This window comes from Aquarana catesbeiana, linkage group LG01 (assembly GCF_042186555.1).
Source record: "Aquarana catesbeiana isolate 2022-GZ linkage group LG01, ASM4218655v1, whole genome shotgun sequence".
Lineage (NCBI taxonomy): Eukaryota > Metazoa > Chordata > Amphibia > Anura > Ranidae > Aquarana > Aquarana catesbeiana.
The window spans coordinates 404,842,113-404,868,343 of NC_133324.1; the positions used below are offsets into that span (position 1 = coordinate 404,842,113).

At 42.6% G+C, this 26,231-nt stretch overlaps 1 protein-coding gene across 1 annotated transcript in view; it reads left to right on the plus strand.

Annotated features, from left to right (window-relative positions):
* SLC1A1 (solute carrier family 1 member 1) overlaps positions 1–26,231 on the plus strand; it is a 102,969-nt gene that overhangs the window by 40,024 nt on the left and 36,714 nt on the right. Inside the window, exon 3 of the mRNA XM_073634955.1 lies at positions 13,579–13,719. Coding sequence (XP_073491056.1) covers positions 13,579–13,719 — 141 coding nt within the window. The remainder of the gene's footprint in view (positions 1–13,578; positions 13,720–26,231) is intronic.

Sequence of the window (26,231 nt, forward strand, 5' to 3'; positions counted from 1 at the left end):
GGGGGCACTGGGGACACCTGATGTGAGGGGGGGGCACTGGGGACACCTGATGTGAGGGGGGGACACCTGATGTGAGGGGGGGGGGCACTGGGGACACCTGATGTGAGGGGGGGGGCACTGGGGACACCTGATGTGAGGGGGGGGCATTGGGGACACCTGATGTGAGTGGGGGGGGCACTGGGGACACCTGATGTGAGGGGGGGGGCATTGGGGACACCTGATGTGAGTGGGGGGGGGGCACTGGGGACACCTGATGTGAGGGGGGGGGCACTGGGGACACCTGATGTGAGGGGGGGGCACTGGGGACACCTGATGTGAGGGGGGGGGCACTGGGGACACCTGATGTGAGGGGGGGACACCTGATGTGAGGGGGGGGCACTGGGGACACCTGATGTGAGGGGGGGGCACTGGGGACACCTGATGTGAGGGGGGGCACTGGGGACACCTGATGTGAGGGGGGGACACCTGATGTGAGGGGGGGGGCACTGGGGACACCTGATGTGAGGGGGGGGGGCACTGGGGACACCTGATGTGAGGGGGGGACACTGGGGACACCTGATGTGAGGGGGGGACACCTGATGTGAGTGGGGGGGGGCACTGGGGACACCTGATGTGAGTGGGGGGGGCACTGGGGACACCTGATGTGAGTGGGGGGGGGCACTGGGGACACCTGATGTGAGGGGGGGACACCTGATGTGAGTGGGGGGGGGCACTGGGGACACCTGATGTGAGGGGGGACACCTGATGTGAGTGGGGGGGGGCACTGGGGACACCTGATGTGAGTGGGGGACACCTGATGTGAGTGGGGGGGGGCACTGGGGACACCTGATGTGAGGGGGGGGGCACTGGGGACACCTGATGTGAGTGGGGGGGGCACTGGGGACACCTGATGTGAGTGGGGGGGCACTGGGGACACCTGATGTGAGGCGGGGGCACTGGGGACACCTGATGTGAGGGGGAGCTCCGCCGGGGACTCCTGATGTGAGGGGGGGCTCCGCCGGGGACTCCTGATGTGAGGGGGGGCTCCGCCGGGGACTCCTGATGTGAGGGGGGGCTCCGCCGGGGACTCCTGGTGTGAGGGGGGGCTCCGCCGGGGACTCCTGGTGTGAGGGGGGCTCCGCTGGGGACTCCTGGTGTGAGGGGGGCTCCGCCGGGGACACCTGATGTGAGGGGGGCTCCGCCGGGGACTCCTGATGTGAGGGGGGCTCCGCTGGGGACTCTTGATGTGAGGGGGGCTCCGCTGGGGACTTCTGATGTGAGGGGGGCTCCGCCGGGGACTCCTGGTGTGAGGGGGGCTCCGCTGGGGGCACCTGATGCAAGGACGGACTCTGCTCGGACATCTGAAGCAAGGACGGACGGCTGGTGGCAGGCGACGTGGCAGGTGACACGCTCAGGGATCCCACTGATTCTGCATTATGGTGAGTTGAATGATTTCATTTTATATTACAATGTAATAATAGAAATAATGCGCTTCAATCATCCTGACACCATAACAACCATGGTGCCGGGATGATTGAAGCATTAACACCAGGTGTTTGGAGTATCTTTATCTGCTGATTGTTAAACTTTCTAGAATACACATATTTTTATTGTGTAGGATCTGGGGCTGCTGTCCCGTCATTTCCCTCTCTCTCCCCCTCTCCCCCCCTCTCCATCCCTCATTCATTTCAGACTCTAACCACACCCTCTAGAGCCACGCCCATTTAAGCCACGCCCACAATTTCGCGTAAACCACGCCCATTTTTCGCGCGCCGCACTTGTCTGTTTTTGATAGGCCACGCCTGCTGGTGAATGCCCCGCCCCCTAATTATTGGACAGCTCCGCCTACAGCCACAAAAGTGTCCCACATTTTTTTTTTACAATGTTGGCAACTATGCTATGGAGTGTCTTAGGCTGACAGCTAGGCATGATCTGCTTGCTTTGCAAGCCCATTCCTGCTCTTGCCTTAGTTGGTGTTCACATACAAAGCAAGAAAAGAAATTGAGTTGCTCTCACATCTCTTTATTTGTCTTAATACATATAGAAATGGCAAGGACAGGATAGCTTGTGCTTGAGGTTTGCCAGTATGTAAAAAATGTATTTGTAATGAATTTGTAATATATCATATCCCCCTACTAATGAATTAAAAAGTTATGATTAAATCAGCATTTTCAAATGTTCAGGGAGCACAGAATGTGAAGATCTCGGTCATGGCCTCATTTTAAGTCCAGCGAGAAATCATGTAGTGATAAGACATGTCTATTGAACGGCATCCTCTTGTCAAAAGGAATTACATGCACATTATGGGGGGGATTTACTAAAAATGGAGTATGCAGATTTTGGTGCAGCCCTGAATAGAAATCAGCTTCCATGTTTTATTGTCAAAGCTTAAAGTGTTACTAAACCCACAACAGTAAAATCAGTCTGTATATGCAGTGAAACATGCTTGTTATACTCACTGTAAAACACAAGTGGTAATCCTCTGCATTGTGTAAAAAGGCTGTTCGATCCTGTCTTCTCTGATCCACCCCTACTTTTACTGTCCCCAATCCATCTGCTGATAGCACAGAGCCTTGGATGCACTCTGCACGTGCTCAGTTTGTTGTGTATTGCTAGAGAGTTGAGTTGTCTTTTTTGTGAGGGTGCATGTGATCGGGACAAGGAAATCAGCAGTGTCCAGACAGAGGATCAGGGGTCATACAGACTCATAGGACACAAGTCACAAGCCTGCTATATACTGCTGATGAGAAAGGGTATTTAGCAATCTATATTTACTAAAATAATTGCATTTCCATGTTCTGTGGGAGACCAGGTATAGTGAATGCAGGGTCCTGGGTTTAGTAACACATTAACTGAACAAGCTGAAGTCAGAAGCTGACTGGCCACTATGCACAGCTGCACCAGATTCTGAATGCTCTAGGTTTAGGTTTAGTAAATCCCCTCCAATGGTCCTAAAATTCTCTCTATGATAACAGTTATGCCAGCTGTAAGAATTGTAACACCTTTTGACTCTTATGTCAGTGTGCTTTGAGAGAGAGAGAGAGAGAGAGAGAGAGAGAGAGAGAGAGAGAGAGAGAGAGAGAGAGAGAGAGAGAGAATACATTTACACTAAGTAACCTAAGTTTAAACTACCCACTAAGGGAAAGAATAAAGCCGGCCATACATGGAACAAAATTCATCAGGTTCAGCAGGAACTGTCAGACTTCGAATGTGTGGATGAGGGAATTGAGTCATTTTCTTTTCCTTCAGCCAACAAAGAAAAATGAATTATCTATGGGCTGCCTAAAGCTGAATTATAACATTCTTGTCAATAAAACTGGAATGATCAGTTCCAGTATAGATCATACCTATGTACCATTTTGCGCTGTTGTCTGCAGATCCCCTGATATTCTGGGTTTAGTTGTGGCTTTGTATCATGTGACACACTTTATATCCCGCTGATAGACTCTGTCCCTTCCAAAGCTAATTCCTGCAGTGCCCGGAGTCTACAACACTTCCCTTTGTAGTCTGTCAGACTCTGCAAATGATGTAACTTCCTTCACAGCTCTGATGGTGGGTGGGATGAAATACACAAATTCAATCACGCCCAGTCAATCCTGCTCGGTCAAATATGCCGACCAGTGTGAACAGGGAGAATCCCACCCCTCAGATCATACCCTCCCAGAGCCCTGCTCTCTGTGAATTGATTAATTTACAGATGAAGGAAACTTCTGCACAATACCCTCCCATAGCCCTTCTTCTGTAGCCTTGCAGTAAACCATTATTCTTTGGCATGCTGCAAAACAGGAATGACACAGGAGGAGGTATGACATATTTACACCTTTCACCACCCACATGAAGGCACAGAAACACCCACAGTAACCCTACAACCCATCCACATCATCCACATCAACCCCCAGAACTGGTACTAGTGACTCCCATGGCCCACCCTGAAGCTACAGAGTCTCAAAGGATCATGGGACATGTAGTATCAGGACTGGACAGGAAAGGAAACAAGAAGTCAGAGAACTTAGAAATTCAGCCAAGAGAAGTGACATTACAGACACAGAAACCTACTGTATGCAGCTGAAGATGGTAAGTTAAACACAAACTGACTGTGGGGTTGTGATTCATTTACAAGCCACAATGCATTTGTTGTTTTGGGGAGGAAAAGCTAGAGTTATTCTTAAAGTTAACACAGAGTAAGGGTGAGAAAAAGAGCAATAAAACAAACAAAAAAAAAGGAAGGGAGTATGGTCTGAGGTCAAATACCCTAACAACTAAATCCAGAGCAGCACAAAGTAGGGCCAAAACTCTTACCACTAATTTATCTACAGTAGATATACCAAGTGATCAGGATAGTGGACCAATCAAGTAGATTCAAAATGGATCTAAGTAGCCCATATAATAAAAACAGAAAAGTATGGAAATTTTAAATATCAGTTTAATTTGAGAAAATAGAAATGATGCCAGCATATTTAGTTAGGCATCAGAAAATAAGCATATTGTATTCAATGTTAAAGGTGTTGTAATCATTACTTTATGTAATAGTTGGACAGATGTCAGGGAGGGTTGCTCGGCTACTGTAATATAATAGAAGCTGTTACAAATGTTCCAAAAATGTTTACCTGTTAAAAAATTGTAAATCAAGTTTGTCAGATTGGTACATTGGTACATTTATAGTGAATTGTGTATTTACAGATTACACAACATAGAGCCTCATCTCCATTCAAGACAATTAGGAAACTTTATCGCTATTTGTAAATCTGTGACTTTGTTCTGCAGACATTTAACAGACATTTTTTGTTTTGGGTAGGGTAAGGGAAGGGTTTAAACCCCTGCCAGCTTATTTTTTAGTGTCCGTGTACTATTGGGGAAATGTATTTATTATGTATTTCCTGTCCCAGTGGTGCAACAGCAAGTTAGAGAAAATCTCCCTAAGCGTGGGGAATTGCTCTCTTCGACAGTTGTCCCCAGAACTGGTGTCTCCATTTCAAGATTTCATCTTACCCATTGTTCTGAGGACAAGTTTAACATTTTGAATTTCCCCTCACTTTTATTCTGGATGAAAATGCTCACTAGTAAAAATAGATCCCCTTAATATAAACACAGACAGCAAAAAAAAAACCTGACACACTCTATCCAAGGCCAAAAAAAAAAAGGTTTTACCTAGGGATATACTTTAAGCTGAGCTTGACAAGTATTGTTCTGCATATAAATCAACAGTTTCACAGTTAATGGCAAATTACAGAAATATATAAAATAATTGTAAACAACTGTAAAATGGATGCTTAGTATTTTGTTGGATTTTGGATTTGTATTAATCTAAAAAAAGGATTCTTCCCCTTATAGCCTTATTCTTACGCCTAGAGGGCTGTGCCCACATGTGACCTTCAGCACTATGAGGATGCTTTAAAAAATTAGTTTGCCAGCCACAAAAAAGGGTTAAAAAGACACACAAGCCTCATATATTAAAATCTTTATTAGGAAAATGTTTCCCATCCTTACACTGCTCATCAGTTAATTAAACAAGGAAAGATACATTCTCTGTCTATAATTTCTTGCAAAATCCCACAGATTGTCTATTGCTGGGAAGTAAAGCTATCTCACATATGTACTATTAAGCTATAAGATTTCAGTTGCAGAATGTGTCTTTCTAATATGGAGTGACATAATAACTGGACAGAAGGGTAATGGAAGATTCCCACATTCCATTTTCTACACACTAACTGGTCAGTTCATTAAATGAAAATAAATGCAGTTACATTGTAACCATAATTAATAATGTTGAACAAATGAAGTCATTAAAGCTATTGTAAACAATCTCCTTGTAAAACAACCCATTCAGTTTAAACTAGCAATGAAAGGAAAAACATGTTTGTATAGATATAAAAATATATTATAAATACCTTTTTTTATAAGTGATCACATTCCCTCTGTTCTCAATTGCATAATAGCTGGAGGGAGGAGAAGCAGCAGCACACTGAGATTCCCAGTGAAAGGCTGTGCAATGGGAGCCTGTCAGGACAAGTCTAATCATTAGAGGAGAGCACACTGAGTTTTCAGCATAGCTAGAGAACTGACCACGGTTTGCTCTGCTGCTTGGTGTGGTCAGTTTTTAAAAGGAAATCAGAAGGATTAGCAGGAAGACCAGTGAGTTCACATAAAGGACGAAATACAAAGAGAACAGGATACTTTCTCATACAAGTACATGGTACAGCAGGCACATATCAAGAATATGAAGTTTTGGGATAACAAACACTTTAACAGTGTTATGCCCCGTACACACGGTCGGACTTTGTTCGGACATTCCGACAACAAAATCCTAGGATTTTTTCTGACGGATGTTGGCTCAAACTTGTCTTGCATACACACGGCCACCCAAAGTTGTCGGAAAATATGATCGTTCTAAACGCGGTGACGTAAAACACGTACGTCGGGACTATAAACGGGGCAGTGGCCAATAGCTTTCATCTCTTTATTTATTCTGAGCATGCGTGGCACTTTGTCCATCGGATTTGTGTACACACAATCGGAATTTCCGACAACGGATTTTGTTGTCGGAAAATTTTATATCCTGCTCTCAAACTTTGTGTGTCGGAAAATCCGATGTAAAATGTGTGCTGGAGCCCACACACGGTCGGAATTTCCAACAACAAGGTCCTATCACACATTTTCCGTTGGAAAATCCGACCGTGTGTACGGGGCATAAGTGTGGAAAGTGGACAGTAGAAATCTTCCATGATCTTTCCAGTTACTCCAATATTGTATATAACAAAGTCTAGCTGCACAGCTGAAAGTTCCATAATAAATAACTCTGCTGCTTTCCTGGTGTGCCACGTTATACCTGTTGTGAGGAGTGTACACACAGCTCTCTTTAACTTTTTTACTAAGAAAAATGTTACCTATATGCACTGGATTCAAAGGGAAAGGCTAAGTGATGATGGTTTTAGATTTTTTTTTTTCTTTAAGGTTTTAAGGGGCTTTAAATGGCTTTTGAGTGTGTTTGTTTTTGAGTGCTGTTTTTTCACTTTTTTGTGTGTTACTTTTTTTTTCTTTTTTCAGACATCTAGAAATAAATCAAATAGCAACTTAAAAATCCAATCCTGCCCCCTGGTAACTAGGTTTTGGATTAGGGTATTTAATTTAATAAATCCAGCGACAGGGGTGAACATCCATAGATCCCCAGAAGTAGCCTTATTCTATAGACTACCCGAAGAGATACCCAGGAAATTACCTAAACTAATCACATATACAGTGGGGATGGAAAGTATTCAGACCCCCTTAAATTTTTCACTCTTTGTTATATTGCAGCCATTTGCTAAAATCATTTAAGTTTTTTCCTCATTAATGTACACACATCACCCCATATTGACAGAAAAACACAGAATTGTTGACATTTTTGCAGATTTATTAAAAAAGAAAAACTGAAATATCACATGGTCCTAAGTATTCAGACCCTTTGCTCAGTATTTAGTAGAAGCACCCTTTTGATCTAATACAGCCATGAGTCTTTTTGAGAAAGATGCAACAAGTTTTTCACACCTGGATTTGGGGATCCTCTGCCATTCTTCCTTGCAGATCCTCAGCCATTTTTAGGTCTCTCCAGAGATGCTCAATTGGGTTTAAGTCAGGGCTCTGGCTGGGCCATTCAAGAACAGTCACGGAGTTGTTATGAAGCCACTCCTTTGTTATTTTAGCTGTGTGCTTAGGGTCATTGTCTTGTTAAACCTTCGGCCCAGTCTGAGGTCCTGAGCACTCTGGAGAAGGTTTCGTCCAGGATTTCCCTGTACTTGGCCGCATTCATCTTTCCCTCAATTGCAACCAGTCGTTCTGTCCCTGCAGCTGAAAAACACCCCCTCAGCATGATGTTGCCACCACCATGCTTCAATGTTAGGACTGTATTGGACAGGTGATGAGCAGTGTCTGGTTTTCTCCACACATACCACTTAGAATTAAGGCCAAAAAGTTCTATCTTGGTCTCATCAGACAAAAGAATCTTACTTCTCACCATCTTGGAGTCCTTCAGGTGTCTTTTAGCAAACTCCATGCGGGCTTTTATGTGTCTTGCACTGAGGAGAGGCTTCCGTCGGGCCGCTCTGCCATAAAGCCCCGACTGGTGGAGGGCTGCAGTGATGGTTGACTTTCTACAACTTTCTCCAATCTCCCAAATGCATCTCTGGAGCTCAGCCACAGTGATCTTTGGGTTCTTCTTTACCTCTCTCACCAAGGCTCTTCTCCCCCAATAGCTCAGCCAGCTCTAGGAAGGGTTCTGGTTGTCCCAAACGTCTTCCATTTAAGGATTATGGAGGCCACAGTGCTCTTAGGAACATTAAGTGCAGCAGAAATTTTTTGTAACCTTGGCCAGATCTGTGCCTTGCCACAATTCTGTCTCTAAGCTCTTCAGGCATTTCCTTTGACCTCATGATTTTCATTTGCTCTGACATGCACTGTGAGCTGTAAGGTCTTATATAGACTGGTGTGTGGCTTTCCTAATCAAGTCCAATCAGTATAATCAAACACAGCTGGACTCAAATGAAGGTGTAGAATCATCTCAAGGATGATCAGAATAAATGGACAGCACCGGAGTTAAATATATGAGTGTCACAGTAAAGGGTCTGAATACTTAGGACCATGTTATATTTCAGTTTTTCTTTTTTAATAAATCTGCAAAAATGTCAACAATTCTGTGTTTTTCTGTCAATATGGGGTGCTGTGTGTACATTAATGAGGAAAAAAATGAACCTAAATGATTTTAGCAAATGGCTACAATATAACAAAGAGTGAAAAATTTAAGGGGGTCTGAATACTTTCCGTCCCCACTGTATACTGTTAGCTGCAAGGATTACAGTGGCCCCGCATTGGAAACGCATTGGAAACGAATATCCCGCTAGATTACGTTAAAAATAAAATCAACTGGATTATGGTAAATGACAAACTTACTCATACGCTCCATAATGATTCCAAAAAATTTGATAAAATATGGGACCCATGGATCAGTTACATTTTGGTTCCCTAATGAGCTCTGGATCGACCCTCTTGCATTCCTCTTCTTCCTCTATCTTCTTTCCTATCTTTGTTTTCTTTCTTCCTCTCTACTTTTCCATTTGTATTTTAACCCAATACTTATTGGGTTGTCTTAAAAGTCCACTAAGTTTATGATACTGACATTATGGGGAAATGATAAATAATTCCCTACTATATCTTATCCATTATCCCTCCTCAACCTTTCCCTTCCCTTCATTTATCTAACTATGCTTTACTCAGGTTTTTGAAGTCACTTTATGTGGCCATGACGTTGAACACTGCTTGAATTTAAAGGTTAAAGTGGAGTTCCACCCAAAAATGGAACTTCCACTTTTTGGATTCCTCCCCCCCTCCGGTGTCACATTTGGCACCTTCCAGGGGGCAGGAGGGAGCAGATACCTGTCTAATACAGGTATTTGCTCCCACTTCATGGCATAGATCACTGCGGCACTTGCGGTGACCTACACCACTTCCGGCTCCTACACTCTCCTCCACCGCTGTATTCTGTGAGACAAAGGGACCAGAGAGGACGCGCAGCACGACTCACGCATGCGCAGTAGGGAACCAGGAAGTGAAGGCGCACGGCTTCACTTCCTTATTCCCTTACAGAGGATGACGGCGGCAGCAGGCGAGAGCCGATGGATGGATCGGCTGCCAACATCGCGGGGCTCCCTGGACAGGTAAGTGTCCATATATTAAAAGTCAGCAGCTGCAGTATTTGTAGCTGCTGGCTTTTAATATTTTTTTTTCAGCAGACCTCCGCTTTAAGTTAATTATATATCTAATACTGTTTGATGTTACATACTGGGCCTTTTTGCCTAGCAGATTTATCCGAAGACATCTCATGAGTACTGTCTGTTCTTTTATAATAATAGACCATGCAATACTTTGGTTATCCCTTTCACGACTAAGCCTATTTTTGAAATTTGGTGTTTACAAGTTAAAATCCATATTTTTTGCTAGAAAATTACTTAGAGCCCCCAAATATTATATATATACTTTTTAGCAGAGAATCTAGAGAATAAAATGGTGATTGTTGCAATATTTTATATCACACGGTATTTGTGCAGCGGTGTTTTAAAGACAACTTTTTGGGAAAAGGGACACTTTCATGAATTAAAAAAAAAACAAACAGTAAAGTTACCCCAATTTTTTTCTATAATGTGAAAGATGATGTTACGCCGAGTAAATAGATACCGAACATGTCACGCTTCATAATTGCAAGCACTTGTGGAATGGCGACAAACTACGGTACCTAAAAATCTCCATAGGCGACGCTTTAAATTTTTTTTACAGTTACCAGGTTAAAGTTACAGAGGGGGTCTAGTGCTAGAATTATTGCTCTCGCTCTGACAATCGCGGTGATACCTCACATGTGTGATTTGAACACCGTTTACATATGCGGGCGCGACTTCCGTATGCGTTTTCTTTGCTGCGCGAGCTCGCGGGGACGGGGGCGCTTTAAAAACATTTTTTTCTTATTTATTTTATTTATTTTTATATTATTTTCTATTAATAAATTAATTAATAAAAAAAAAATTTTGATCACTTTTATTGCTGTCACAAGGAATGTAAACATCCCTTGTGACAGTAATAGTTGGTGACAGGTACTCCTTATGGAGGGATTGGGGGTCTAAACTCTAATACTTTGCACTTCAAAGTATTCAGATCGCCATTTTCTGCGATTCTGAATACTGTATATTTTTGAGTAAACTGCAGAGTAAATGTCGCTTCCGCGTTTACAATTAGGAGGCTGGAACGAAGCCGTAAGCGGCTTCGTTCCAGACTGTCACTAGCCGCTGGAGGCGGCTACCCGCTCCTCCGGTATAACAGCTGAGCGGCTTTTAGCCGCATCGGTTGTTATATCTGGAAAGCCGATCGCCAGCTTTAAAAAACAGTACCGGGATGATGCCTGCAGCTGCGTACGCTCGGTGGGAAGGGGTTATTTATATTTTAGATATTTCTAATTTTGTCATAGCAAAAATCTGAAGATTGATCTAAATGTATCTACTGATTTTGTCATTCCTAAAATCTTTCAATAAAATCATTGAAGTATAAAATTCCAATCCTTTGATACAATCTTTGTTAGTATGTATCAATGAGCTGTATAGTAAACAGAACTCATTAAGGAAACTATGACTAGGTAAAATGAGGACATGGTGATGATTTACCATGTTGTATTTTTACACTTTTTCACTTTTTACACTTTTTTCTTTTTTTTTTTTAAATTTACAAGTTCAATAAGTGGCCTTGTTGATAAAAAACAAAAAAAAAACAAAAAAAAAAAAACATTCACTGAACCTGTTGGAGCCAGAAGCTTTTGCCTGCTTGACATAGGTTTCTCATAGAGCAACAGCTGGGACATTAGCGGTGCATGGCTTTTTTTTTAAACCTATTTTTCAGCAGCTTTAATTAATCTTGCAGATTATTTTTGTCTGATTTAGGCAAAATTAGAGGGTTATTTTATCTAAATTTCTAGTAAGTGGTAAATTGTAAATAAATTTATATACACATTTTACATATAAATATTTAATGCATGACAAAGGTTTTTCCAGAGGGTTAGTTTAAGAAAAAAAACGAGTAGATGCAGACTCCTTCAGGCTTTGGTTGAGGCTTTGGTTGTTTAACTGAAACTTTAGACTGAGCTATCTGATAAGGATTGAGTCACTTTTCTAACAAACAATATTCCCTTGTGTGTATCAAAAGAAGCCAGAGTCTCATCAAAGAAGCAATGGTAGAGCCTAAATCAAGCAAGAAAATATTTACAAACCCACTATATATTACCTTTAATGAAATTCTCAGTTAATTAGATACCAAGCTAACCTACTAGCAGATCTAATGGTTGGAAAGAATCAATGAAAGCTGGGCATTTTGCTAAATACTATTTAATAACAATGCCAGAAAATAAAAAACAGTAATTATATTAGGTGGAAAAAATGGTCATGTGTGTATTTACCAGTTTTATAAATGCCACTTTGTTGAATTTTACAGAAGGTATTTGCTTTTTAAGTGGATGCTATGGGGGGAGAGTTACTAAAACTGGTGCATACAGAATCAGCTGTGCACAGTGGTGCAGGTGTGCACAGTCACCAATCAGCTTATAGGTTTTATTGTCAAAGCCTAATTGAACAAGCTGAAGATAGAAGCAGATTGGTTACTATGCACAGATGCACCAGATTCTGAGTGCTTCAGTTTGTGTACATCTCCCGCTGTGTGTAGTAGCTAGGGATGGGGCGAACACCCCCCGGTTTGGTTCACACCAGAACACCTTGAACAGGCCAAAAGTTCTAGCGAACATGCGAATCCTATTAAAGTCTATGGGACACGAACATGAAAAATCAAAAGTCCTCATTGTAAAGGCTTATATGCAAGTTATTGCCATAAAAAGTGTATGGGGACCCAGGTACTGCCCTGGGGGACATGTATCAATGCAAAAAAAGTTTTTTTCAGTGAATTTAAAAATTAAAAAAAAATCGTTTTTTCAGTGATTTTAATGATGCTTAAATTAAAACAATAAAAATGAAATATTCCTTTAAATATTGTGCCTGGGGGGTCCTCTTAGTCTGCCTGTAAAGTGGCGCATATGTGTGATGTGTAGAACATGCTGCAATAACAATGGCATTTCTAAAGGAAAAAAATTCATTTAAACTTGCTCGCGGCTGTAATGTATTGCCGGATCCCAGCAATACAGATGAAAAATCAATGAAAAAAACTGGCCCCCCCAGTCTAGATTTTAAGGGGATCTGTATTATATATACTACATGGACTGCACTATATACTCTGCACTGTATTATATATACTACACTGAATGCAGTATATACTGTGAACTGTATTATATATACTACACTGACTGCACTATATTTGCTGCACTGTATTATATGTACTACACGGACTGCATTATATACTCTGAACTGTATTATATATACTACACGGACTACACTATATACTCTGAACTGTATCATATATACTACACGGACTGCACTATATACTTTGCACTGTATTATATATACTACACGGACTTCACTATATACTCTCCACTATATTATATATAGTACACGCACTGCACTATATACTCTGAACTGTATTATATATACTACGCTGACTGCACTATACACTAACTACCTGGCTAATCTCTATTCATTCACTATACACTGCCGCTGTGTAAGCAGCAGCCTTATATAGTGTGGGGCGTGGACATAGCCCCTGAGCCATGATTGGCCAAAGGCAACCTGCCTTTGGCCAATCATGGCTCTCACAGCACATCGCGCCATCAATGCACTGCGATCGTTGCACTCCGATCTCGCAGTGCATTTTGGGGCGCTCCGCGGCAGGCGACCTCGCAGTGCATTTTGGGGCGCTTGCCGCGAGCGCCCCATATGTTCGCTTGTTCTAAGAACAACCGAACAGCCGATGTTCGACTCGAACATCGAGCCCATCTCTAGTAGTAGCTTTTAATAGCAAGTTTTTAAGGTTTTTTTTTCTCATGTAAACAATCAGCTTTCTACTTTTACTTCTTTATATACAGTATATGTTTCTTGTGCAAAGTTAATGTATTTTAGAACAGATAATGATGTATTTCTTCTAAAATTACAGGTATCGGTCTTGGTGTTCTGGTACGTGAATATGGAAATCTTTCAAACTTGGACAAAGTTTATTTTGCTTTTCCTGGAGAGATTCTGATGCGAATGTTAAAACTCATCATTTTACCATTGATAGTATCCAGCATGATCACAGGTATACATACTTTTATCATTTCTGCATACTCTGCTTTCTTAAATAACTAGGTGGAACTTCTTGATATGATTGTGATTGTGATTATATGTCCAGGTTAGAGAGCCCTAGTGACATGTACATTTCAGAAACCAAGGTAAACTTTGAATTTACTGTAATCAGATCAGTTAGGAGGTGAAATCTAAATCCATAACTATGGGTTATTGAATTTATACATCCTTATTACTCTTTGCCAATGTGTAACTGAATAACTAAGACTGTATAACCTTTACATGAATTCACCCTTTATGTACAGAAGTTTGTCATAGAAGCTTTTTCTTTTAAACTTTGTAAATTGGTCTTCCTACATGCTGCTGTTGCAAAGGCTATTTGTGCATCATTATTTATTTAACATATTACTGATTATTTATAGCATTGATTACATTTCTGTTTCAATATTTCAGTTTATTGAGATCTTTGCAATAAAAGGTTCAGAATATAATATTACAAGTGGTAGCTCATAACTAGGGCCAACATGGCCCTATCAGAAAGGACAAAAGCATACACAATGTACCATCAACCCTAAATGTTTCAAAAGAACAGAGTATGAACTTTAATATTTGTCAATATAGATGCATTAGGAGTCTCTCATTAAAAACAGTGTGTCCAACCTAAATAAAAACGGACAAAAAGGAAAAATTTTATCCAGAGGACTAGGGTTTGGGTCAGTAAAGAGATGGTTCTGAATAGATCGGAAGAGACATACCACAGCTGCTCCAGAGGGCCTTGCAGGTCACCCCAATGGGATCACGCTGCGACCCGCTTGGCTCGTACTGGGCCGGATGGGCGTTTCAGTACCCTCTCGCACAGATTACATTTCATCTCAGAAGTCTGTGATAGATAACCAACCATTTCAAAATAGGATCCTAGCATACTACAAAATGCTTATTACCACTGGCCTGCTATAGAAGAACCCTCCATTTCTCCAAGCAGGCTTTTATGAGGGATGCACTTAAAAGAGCCCTAACCAGTCCCTTCCTAAGGTAAGTAGTGATGACCTTTTTTTCCTGAGGAAGTTGCTGGTTAGAGCTTCATAATGTCACGCTGTTTGTTATGTTACAAAAAAATTGCTCATGATTGAGCATATGATGAGCTGGTTGTTTTTTTGCCATATAGGGGTTAGTACACTGGTTAAATTAAATGTTCTCTTACCACACAGAAGGGACAGATGTCTGGGTAAAGCCAAGAGAAGTTTTTTCTCTAGCTTCTAGGTGAAGCCAAGAGAAGTTTTTTTCAAGACTAATGCCGCGTACACACGAGCGGAATGTCCGATAGAAAAAGTCAGACGGGAGCTTTTCATCGTATATTCCGATCGTGTGTATGCCCCATTGGACTTTTTGCGTCGAAAATTCTGACGGACCTAGAAAGGGAACATGTTCTTAATTTTTCCGACGGAACTAATTCCTATCGGGAAAACCGATCGTCTGTATGCTGTTCCGAAGTACCAAAAGCAACGCATGCTCTGAAGCAAGTACGAGACAGAAGCTATTGGCTACTGGCTATTGAACTTCCGTTTTCTAGTCCCGTCCTACGTGTTGTACGTCACTGCGTTCTGGACTGGCCTGTGGGAGCAGGGCATTCTTCCATTAGATACTGCAGTACATGCAACCCTTCTTTTTAAAGATACATACATACATTCTAAGCTGTCCCTACTGTAAGTAATGTCAAATTTAAAAGAGCTAAAAGGGTGCAGCTTAAAAATTCTACTTTGGCAAGGTTGAACAGAGATTGAACAGTTCATGGTGTCACCTTTTGAGATTTATATGAAACATTTTCAAACAATTTTTATGTTGTGCTATATTTAATTAATTGTAAGCTTTCTCTCTATGACCTGTCATTAAAATTCACACTTCACATGAATCAAAATAATGTGCCATTATTATTAAATCACATAACTTTGAGTAAGAAACAACCTCTTTTTTGTCATTAATTTAAAAAACTCTTTCAGCTCATGACCTAAAATGTTTTTTAATCAGACAAACCTTGTCAGGTAGACCTGCCATGAGACAGAAGGGTAGCAAGATACAGCCAGAAATGTCTGCAAAATACCATCTCTGAATGCACGACGCATCGAACCTTGAAGCAGATGACCACACCGGGTACCACTCCTGTCAGCTAAGAACAGAAAACTGAGGCTATAATTAGCACAGGCTCACCAAAATTGAACAATAGAGGATTGGAAACATTTTTCCTGGTCTGATCAGTCTCAATTTCAGCTGTGACATTGAGATGGTAGGGTCAGAATTTGGCTTAAACAACATGAAAGCGTGGATCCATCCTGCCTTGTATCAACGGTTCAGGCTGGTGGTGTAATGATGTGAGGGATGATTTATTGGCATACTTTGGGCCCCTTAGTACATATTGAGCATAGTTTAAACACCACGGCCTACCTGAGTATTGTTGCTGACCATGTCCACCCCTTTATGACTACAGTGTACCCATCTTCTGATGGCTACTTCCAGCAGGATAATATACCATGTCACAGAGCTCCAATCATCTCAAACTGGTTTCTTGAACGTGACAATGAGGTCACTGTACTCCAATGGCCTCCACAGTCACCAGATATCAATCCAATAGAGCACCTTTGGGATGTGGTGGAACGGGAGATTCACATCATGGATGTGCAGCCGACAAATCTGCAACAACTGAATGATGTTATCATGTCAATATGGACCAAAATCTCAGAGGAATGTTTACAACACCTTGGTGAATCTATGCCATGAAGAATTAAGGCAGTTCTGAAGGCAAAAGGGGGTCCAAACCGGTACTAGCAAGGTGTACCTAACAGTGGTCAGTGAGTGTATATGCTACACTCTATAACAAGGAGTACAGGTACAGTTCCAAAATGGGTAATAGATCCATAAGTGCTGTTACAGGTTGGCCGAAGGCAGGATACATACAAGAAAAAGACAATTCCATAGCTCAACTCACCAACCAGTCTGCTGACCAACCAAATTTACCTGTCTAACCGTATGTTAAAAGCAGGGGTTTAGTTAGCACACATTTGCAAACGCATGTGAAAGCTGCAAGGCCTCGTCAAGGCACCCTGTATTACTTGCAGTCCTAACACTAAATTTATAAGTGTCTCCACAGTGGAAGCACATGCATTGAATGGATAGGTGTGAGACAGGTGAGCCAGGAGGCCGCCCTAGCCCCCTTAAAGGGACAGGACACACACTGGACACCCAGCAGTAGCAGCAGAGGCGTCCAGTGTGTTTGGAAAAAAAAATGTAATCATCCTGCACTACATTTTAAAGGTATTAGGAGGCATTGACCTGTACATTTCCATAATTATTTTGAGGCTTACTATATTATGTACTTTTTTTTAATAGCAATAATAAATCAACTGTAATCTTAAAAGTCACAAAGCAATAAATGAAAAATTACAATTTTCCTTCACCATATCAAGGATGTGAATCCTCAGCTATTCTACCATGGAAAAGTACAGATAAGTTCATTCAATAGTGTATAAACACTTAACCTTGAGAGCGCAATACTCCTAACACATATCTTTCTGCACAAGCTTTATGATAAGATATGCTGGCAGGGTGGCACGACCGTGTGTGAACCAGGCAGGACGTGTTTCACTAGAGCTCCACACTTCTGCAAATAGATCAGTTTTTAGGAGCTTTCCTGCCCGCTATCTAGTACCAGAGGTACCGGGTTCTACCGCTGTACTCAAGGACATGAGAATAGGGGCTCCTAAAACAGGGCACCAGGTGCAGAAGTGTCAGCGCCAGACTCGCTCCACACACGGCCCGGAGGTAGGCCCGCCCCCGCCATCTTGCCTTCTCCTCACACAGGAAAGAGAGCCAAAAAGCAAGCCAAGAGGATGGCACAGGGGGCGGCTATGCAGAATCCGGACCCTGGAGTCTCCCTGTCTGCCTCTCAAGAGCAGGAAAACCCACGGGATGCCATTACTCGACCCATTCTGGAGGCAATCGGTGCAAGTAAGGCTGCAGTGATGGTAAGCATAGACCATCTGGCCACTGAGTGCACACTGATAAGGCATGACTTGGACAAAATCCAGGGTAGGCTTACAGTAGCTGAGGACAGGATTTCTGAGGTAGAGCATGCCTCTCATTCCCAAGGCAATTAACTGAGTTGCAAGAAATGGTGAAATTGCTGCAAAACAGGACTGATGACGCAGAAGACAGCTGGAGAAGGAACAATGTAAGAGTGGTGGGGTTGCCTGAGGGGGCAGAAGGGGCTAAACCAGCCACATTTGCAGAACAATTCTTCAAACAGCTCCTAGTACTGGGGGAACTCCCCCCCACTTATGTGGTTGAACAGGCTCACAGAGTCCCCATGGGCAGACGTCCCCCAGGAGAATTCCCCAGGCCTTTCTTGGTCAGATTCCTGAACTACAGGGACCGGGACATGATTTTAGCAGAATCCAGGAAGCAAGAAAATGCCTGTTTGATGTTGTTCCCTGACTTCTCTACAGAAACCCAGAAAAGGAGACACTCATTCAGCGATATCTGGAAAAGACTGAGAGCTAAGGATATACAATACAGCATGCTATAGCCCAGGATACTGCGAGTACAGCACAACGGAGCGGTGACATTTTTTGACAACCCACTAGCTGCCTGTGAATGGCTGGACAGGATCCCATGAAGCTTGCCTGGGCTCTGATAAGTATTGTCTTTCTACCTTGTTGCACCTGTTGTGCCTTTATCCAGGTCCTCAAGAAAGTCTTGTTGGAGATATATATTTTGAATCTCCCTTAATTACATGTCTTGCTAAATGTCAATAGATACGCCAGGTGATCAGGACTCCTACTACTGCCCTTTCTTCTCATTTTTTTCTTTATGTTACAACATGCAGTTGTTTTTTGCTATGCAATGCTCCTAGTCCTGTTGTAAGTGGAACCTTCTGGTACACACAGGAAAACGACTTGATCTGTCGAACATTTGAACATCGGTTGAACGTCCAAGAAATTTTTGATAGTTATGTTTGGGACTAAAGCTACATACCAGACTGTGTTTTTCTTTGTTTTTCTTTTTTTTCTTTTTCTATTTTTTCCTTTTATCTTTTGGTTCTGGTATAAGGGCGGGGGTTGTTTCAGTTTAAGCTCAGTTCCCAGCTCTCACGGGTATTTTGGCACCTATATGGGGTGGTGGTGTCCTCCTATTTTAGTTCACGTTGTGACAATGTTTTTGCTTGGGCTCCCGGGTTCCTGCAACACAGTTTTTGGACTCTATTGTCATGTCTAACCAAGTTAAAATAGTATCTTGAAATGTACAGGAGCTAAATAACAAATTCAAACGGGCCACGGTGTTTCAGTATCTAAAGAAGTCTAGGCCACATGTCGCCCTTCTGCAGAAGACACACCTGGATGGGAACAGGGTTCTTGCCTTATGAAGGCCCTGGATACAAAGGGCATTTCATGCAACTTACTCCACTTTTGCTAGGGGAGTGTCCATTCTAGTCAGTAGGGCTGTTCCGTGCACTATCCACCAGGTGTTCTCAGGGGACGTTATGTGGCAATGGTCTTAGATATTTGCTACTATAAGCTGTTGGTGGTGAATATTTACTTACCTCCCCCGTGTACTGTGCAATTGTTGTATGACTTGTTTGTTAAGCTAGTTCCTCATGACCATCTCCCATTGCTGCTGATGGGGGGCTTCAATGCCACTTTGGATGCATTGGACTCGTCCAATCCGGGTAGAATGGGGATTGTGGAGCTTCTATCCTGGGCCTCGGTGACTGGGCTGACTGAACTATGGCATTATAAAAATCCCACAGATAGATGCTACTCGCATCTGTTACAGTCCCATCGCTCGTCGGCCAGGATAGACCTGGCATTTGGCAACCCAGTCTTGCTGCCATTTCTGCAGGGGGTTGAATATTTAGCAAGGGACATATCAGACCATAATCCGCTTTCCCTCTCCTTAGCATTTCCAGCTGGGAGCGGGTCAGAGCTGGAAACTCTCTCCTGGTTGGTTACAGAATGATGGTGTGTCCTCTCATGTGTTGAACTCGATCACAACATACTGGGAGGCTAACGATGAGTCGGCAGACCCTCTCATAGTATGGGACACATTTAAGGCAGTAGCCAGAGGGGAATGTATATCTGCTATAATGATGGTGCGGGTGGAGCAGAATGCTGAGATTCTTTTACTGCAGGAAAAAGAAAGGGAATGTGCGGAGAGCAATGCTAGTAATCCATCGGACTCCTCCTATTCTGCCCTACTGGAGGCCAGGCGTCTGCTCTCACTACATTTCAGTAACTTGGCACATATTGAGGCTGGTCACAGAGCTAATTCTCTTTTTGCGGAGGGTGATAAAAGTTGTAAATTGTTAGCTATGTTGGTGGCTGACTATAGCCAGATTGCAAATATTCCTGTCATCAGACATAGGAATGGTAACCTGGCTAATGACCCTTCTGGTATTATGGATGAATTTAGGGAATTTTTTTCCAATCTATATGCACCCATTCCGAAATATGATCAGAATGCCCTGACTAGACTGTTTGAGGGTCTTGTACTCCCAAGTTTGTCAGACTCAGACCGTCTGGCTCTGGATGCCAAGATCACTACCAAAGAGGTAGTTTCAGCCATCTTTGCCTTTCCACCCCACAAGGCTCCCGGGCCAGATGGGTTTCCTGCTGACTTTTATAAGAAGTACGTGGACCAGTTGGCCCCCCAGACTTACTGCACTTTTAGATTACTGCTTGCAACAACAGAGGCTCCCTGACTCAATGCTTGAGGCATACATGATTCTCTTATTGAAACGGGTAAGGACCCCCTTGAATGCTCGGAAGAAATGGAAGGCGATACTAATAGTGAGATCGTAGGTGCTGTACACCCCGAATAAACATGGAATGGAAAGGTTTCACCATGGGGTTGTTAGCAGCAAAAATTCAAAACGTTTATTCTACTTTCTTTGAAATATATAAATTTTATTAGATAAAAATACACAAATAGGACACATATTTGTTTTAAAACTTGAGCTCTGAGCATGAAGCTAAAACATATACATGATAATACAGCCGTGTGGGTACACCTAGGAACACATAGCATGATATAAGTGTTATAATCATACTAGAAAACCCTACCCCGACGCATTTCGACCTTGTCAGTAGAGGTCTTCTGGGGAAAAAGAGGGAGGAAATCTAAAGAGAGATGAGAGATGCATTGTAACAATGGAATCATTAAAAACAATACTATCAAAGACATTACATGTTGATACTGATACAGACAATTATTGTAATTAAGATATATTTACCACTAACAGCTGAGTAGACTAGCCTTGGTGTTGAGTTATTCACTTTACGGTCAACACTGAGGACAAGGGGGCACTCTTTATGTCTAGAGGAAAAGAGATTTAATCTCCAAATACGCAAAGGTTTCTTCACACACTTATGCCCCGTACACACGGTCGGATTTTCCGACGGAAAATATGTGATAGGACCTTGTTGTCGGAAATTCCGACCGTGTGTAGGCTCCATCACACATTTTCCATCGGATTTTCCGACACACAAAGTTTGAGAGCAGGATATAAAATTTTCCGACAACAAAATCCGTTGTCGGAAATTCCGATCGTGTGTACACAAATCCGACGGACAAAGTGCCACGCATGCTCAGAATAAATAAAGAGATGAAAGCTATTGGCCACTGCCCCATTTATAGTCCCGACGTACGTGTTTTACGTCACTGAGTTTAGAACGATCGGATTTTCCGCCAACTTTGTGTGACCTTGTGTATGCAAGACAAGTTTGAGCCAACATCCGTCTGAAAAAATCATAGGATTTTTTTGTCGGAATGACCGAACAAAGTCCGACCGTGTGTACAGGGCATAAGAGCTGTGAAAATGTGGAATAGACTCCCTCCAGAGGTGGTTCTGGCCAGCTCAGTAGATTGCTTTAAGAAAGGCCTGGATCATTTCCTAAATGTACATAAAATAACTGGGTACTAACATTTATAGGTAAAGTTGATCCAGTGAAAATTCGATTGCCTCTCTGGGAGCAGGAAGGAATTTTTCCCCAGCTGTAGCAAATTGGATCCTGCTTTTCTGGGGGGGGGGGGTTTTGCCTTCCTCTGGATCAACTGTGGGTATAGGATTGGGTATATGGAATTGTATGATATTTTTTATTTTATTTACTTATTTTTTATGGTTGAACTGGATGGACTTGAGTCTTTATTCAACATGACTATGGAACTATGAATGTCTTTTTCTTTATAATGAGAGGACAATGAGAGCAGTGGCCACAGGGGAAAGACCCTCATGCCGGAGAGTGCTCTCTAACAGATTCCCCTCTGAATTCACTTTGGACAAGTCTGTCCTTAATTGACGTGGCCCTTCTAAAGGTAATCGAGGGGACATTGGGAACAAATTCAAAATTGACCAGTGACGTTGGAGGATGTCTCTAATTTCTTTGTGTTGCTTAGAGAAGCGGATTATCCTGGTTGTATCGCAAACTGAGGTCTGTTTCGACTGAGGTTTAAAAAGAAGGTCAATACGGGACTTGGCGGCAACTTTGTTAAAAGCCTTGTGTAGGCAGGACCGACTGTAGCCCCTTTCTAGAAGTCCCAAACATCGAGAAAAGTGATGGTGCTTTTATCATGTGTCGTAAATTTTAAGTTTAGATTGTTGATGTTGATTAAATTGAAGAATTCCATCAACATTGCCTCCGAACCCTCCCAGATGATGAAGACATCGTTGATGTACCTGAGCCAAGTTGTAATGTGGCTCGTGTACTCAACGAGGTCCTCACCGCCGAGAAGGGACTGTTCCCATTCCCCAGGTACAGGTTGGCGTAGGATGGGGCACAACATGTCCCCATCGCCACGCCCTTCACCTGGAGGTAGTGGGAGCCATCAAACAAAAATAAATTATGATTAAGAATGAACTCTATGCCTGTCAGGATGAATTCATTTAATGTCTTGTCATGGCGAGAGCCCTGTTGAAGGACCGTAAGTATGACAGCCAAATCTTTTTCATTGGGGGTAGAGCTATACAGGGCTTCTATGTCTATGGCGACCAAAATGGATTCATCTGTAAGGGTCAATTCATCGATTTTTTGTAGAAAATGGATTGTGTCTTTGATGAAAGAGGGCATGGTGAGGACATACGGTTGTAAAAAAGCATCTGTTACTCTACTTAGATTTTCAGAGATGCTACCATTCCCAGAGACTATTGGACGTCCTATTGGGTCAGCAGAATTTTTGTGGATCTTTGGGAGGCTGTAGAACATAGCCACCCTAGGTTGTTTAGTTCTAATAAACTCCCAGAGGTCCTTCAAAATTGTTCCTTTGCCATCCGCTTGGTCTACAAGCGCATAGAATTCTTTATTAAATCTATCAATTCACGCCATTGGGATGCGTTTGTACCATGAAGAATTATTCAAAATTCTCTGGCACATAAGTTTATAGTGGGTGTTGTTCATTATGACAACATTCCCACCCTTAATCTGAGGTCTTTATTGTGATAGACTTATTTTTACACAGGCTTTCCGAAGCCTGGTTTTCTTCAACAGTTAAATTACTAGGATATTTCTTCTGCAGTGGTAGTTTACAAATATCCCTGATGGTTTGTTTGGGAAAGATCGCTACATTCGGATTAATGTTGGGAGGAGGAAATTTAATAGAAGGTTTTTTTAAAAAGGTAATGGGATTTAAAGTAGAATGCTCTTCCTACAGGCCTATAGCCTTACTAAATATGGACCTGAAAATTCTAATGAAAGTGTTGGCTAATAGACTTGCTGGGGCTATTTCCTCTCTGATAGATATTATGCCTGGCAAGTCTAACCTTGACTCCCCTACTAGAATCATAGTTTCTATCGATATTAAAAAAGGCCTTCGATTCTATAGACTGGCAATATATGCTCACAGTTCTGGAGAAAATGGGCTTCAGCCCAGTCTTCAGAACATGGATTTCACTTCTCTACAGCAACCCTAAGGTGGCGATATGGTTGGGCATCAATACATCCCCTTTCTTTTTGGTGGGTAGAGGCACCCACAAGGCAGGGTTGCCCTCTGTCGCCCCTTCCTATTTGCTCTCATAATGGAGCCATTGGCGATTGCTCTATGATTGTCACCGAAGGTTGGGGAGATCAGAGTGGGCACCATTGAGGAATGCCTGGAGCTCTATGCCCATGATTTATTGCTGTTCTTGTGAGACCCGAGTCGCTGACAGCGGCTTTACAGATTATGAACAACATCACTAATTTCTCAGGTTTGAGGGTTAACTGGAAGAAATCTATCCATGCCACTGGATTCAGGTGCAAAGGAGGCGGTGGACCCCAATCTGCCATTGAAATGGGTGTGCACAATTACATATTTAGGAGTCAAAGTCACAGCAAATACTGCTGATTATCTGCCCCTCAATCTGACACCCTTATTGACTCTCTTTAAACAGATGGCCCAAGCGTGGCAAAAACTTCCATTATTATTAATAGGGAGGATTAACCTGCTTAAGATGAATATTCTCCCTGTTGTATTATATTTTCTAAGACACGCACCCATATGGATACCTAAATCATTCTTTAAAAAGTTGGATAGCATCACCAGTTCGTTTCTGTGGTTCAAGTCACCCAGGATAGGACTGAAGTACTTCAGGAACCCTGGGGTCAGGGAGGTTTAGCCTTGCCAGATTGGAGGAGATACTACATAGCGAGCCAGATGGTGTTTGTCTCTGATGCTGGGGACTCGGCCACGGTATTAGAGGCGGAGCACCTGGGATTGTATGAGTCTTTAAGATTGGCCATTCACAGAGATTCTAAGTCAGATCTTCCCCTTACAATGTCTATGAAAGCCACCATCAAGGCATGGGAAGAGGCGGTTAGACTGGCCTGTCCTAATCATTTAGGCTTCTCTCCCACAACCCCCTTGTGGATGAATCCCAAACTGCCTCATTTCTACTCTTTCGAGGACCCCATGGCGTGGGTATCTAGGGGGATTAAACTTTTTAAAGACATCACTAGAGAGGGTGAATTATTGACCTTTGACCAGCTCAAAAGTAGACATGACCTTCCCAATTCACACTACTTCAGATTACTCCAGCTGCGTCACGCCTTCCAGGCCCAGTTTACAGATAGTGCCATCGAGTCCTTTCCCTCAGACTTAGAAAACCTGCTCACATCTGACGAACTTCCCAAAACACTATCAGTTACATACAAGGAGTTATTTAAAAAAGGTCCATTGGCAATGGTTAAATGTAAGGGAAAGATGGGAAGCAGAGGTCTCTGACATCCAGGGTGAGGAGTGGGATGACATGTGGAGTCACCCCTTTCAGCACTTGGTAGTGGCGAGGGACAGGCTGATCCAAATAAAATTTTTGCCTAAAATTTATTATACACTGGCTAGACTAGCGGCCATATACCCGAATGTTGCAGCGGAATGTTGGCGGTGTACCTTTTCGCCGACAGCTGCCAACCATATTTTCTGGGGGTGCCCTCGAGTTCAACAGTTTTGGACTGAGGTTACATCCTGCATAGCAGAGGTCCTGGTGGTCCCTGTCCCTCAGTCAATTAGAGTGTGTCTCCTGGGATTGGTGGAAGAGGTGGTCCCATCTCGGGCTCATAGAACTCTGATCAATATCCTACTGTTTTATGGTAGGAAGGCCATATTACTACACTGGAAGAAACCGGAGGCCCCATCCTTGCCCTTTTGGAAGGGGTTGGTCAATTCAATGATGCCATATTATAAAGTGATATATCTGTCAAGGGGATGTAGAAAGAAATTTGATAAGGTGTGGCAGGCGTGGTATAACTCAGATGTCATGGTGGGGTAAGAGTCCTAGTGACCTAAACACTATTAAGTGTACATCCTCTTAATGACCTAGTCGGGGATGGAAGGTATCTGAGGCTCATTGTACTCTAGTTTGCTTATATGGTTGGGGAGTTCAGCCATAATTGATCTTTATGTTTAAACACTAGAGATAATTGGACACTGCACAAATACACCTGGAGATGTGTATTGAATACCAGGTGCACTAAGGTCCGGATGCAAGGTCTCTGAGAGGAGTATGGAGAACTGAACCTTAAGTTTTTGGGGGGTGGGGGGAGGGATGGAGGGTAAAAAACAGTCGTAAATGTCTAGATAGTACTTCTGTTAGTCAGTCTGTATGTTATTGTAACTGTTAGCCACGTTGGCCATATGTGTGGCTCGGTGATGTGCTGAGTCACTTTTCTACTGTATGTTATATTAAACTCAATAAACAGAATATTACAAAAAAAACAAGATATGCTGGCAGACTTTTATATATTAACTTGCTCATGTAAGCTGACCTCGTCTTTAATTGCCCTATAAACATTTATTATTATTATGATTATTATTATACAGGATTTATATAGCGCCAACAGTTTACGCAGCGCTTTACAACATTAGGGCAGACAATACAAGTACAATACAATTCAATACAGGAGGAATCAGAGGGCCCTGCTTGTTAGAGCTTACAATCTAGGAGGGAAGGTCAAGTTATACAAGAGGGTAATAGCTGTGGGGGATGAGCTAATGGAGAAAATAGTGCAG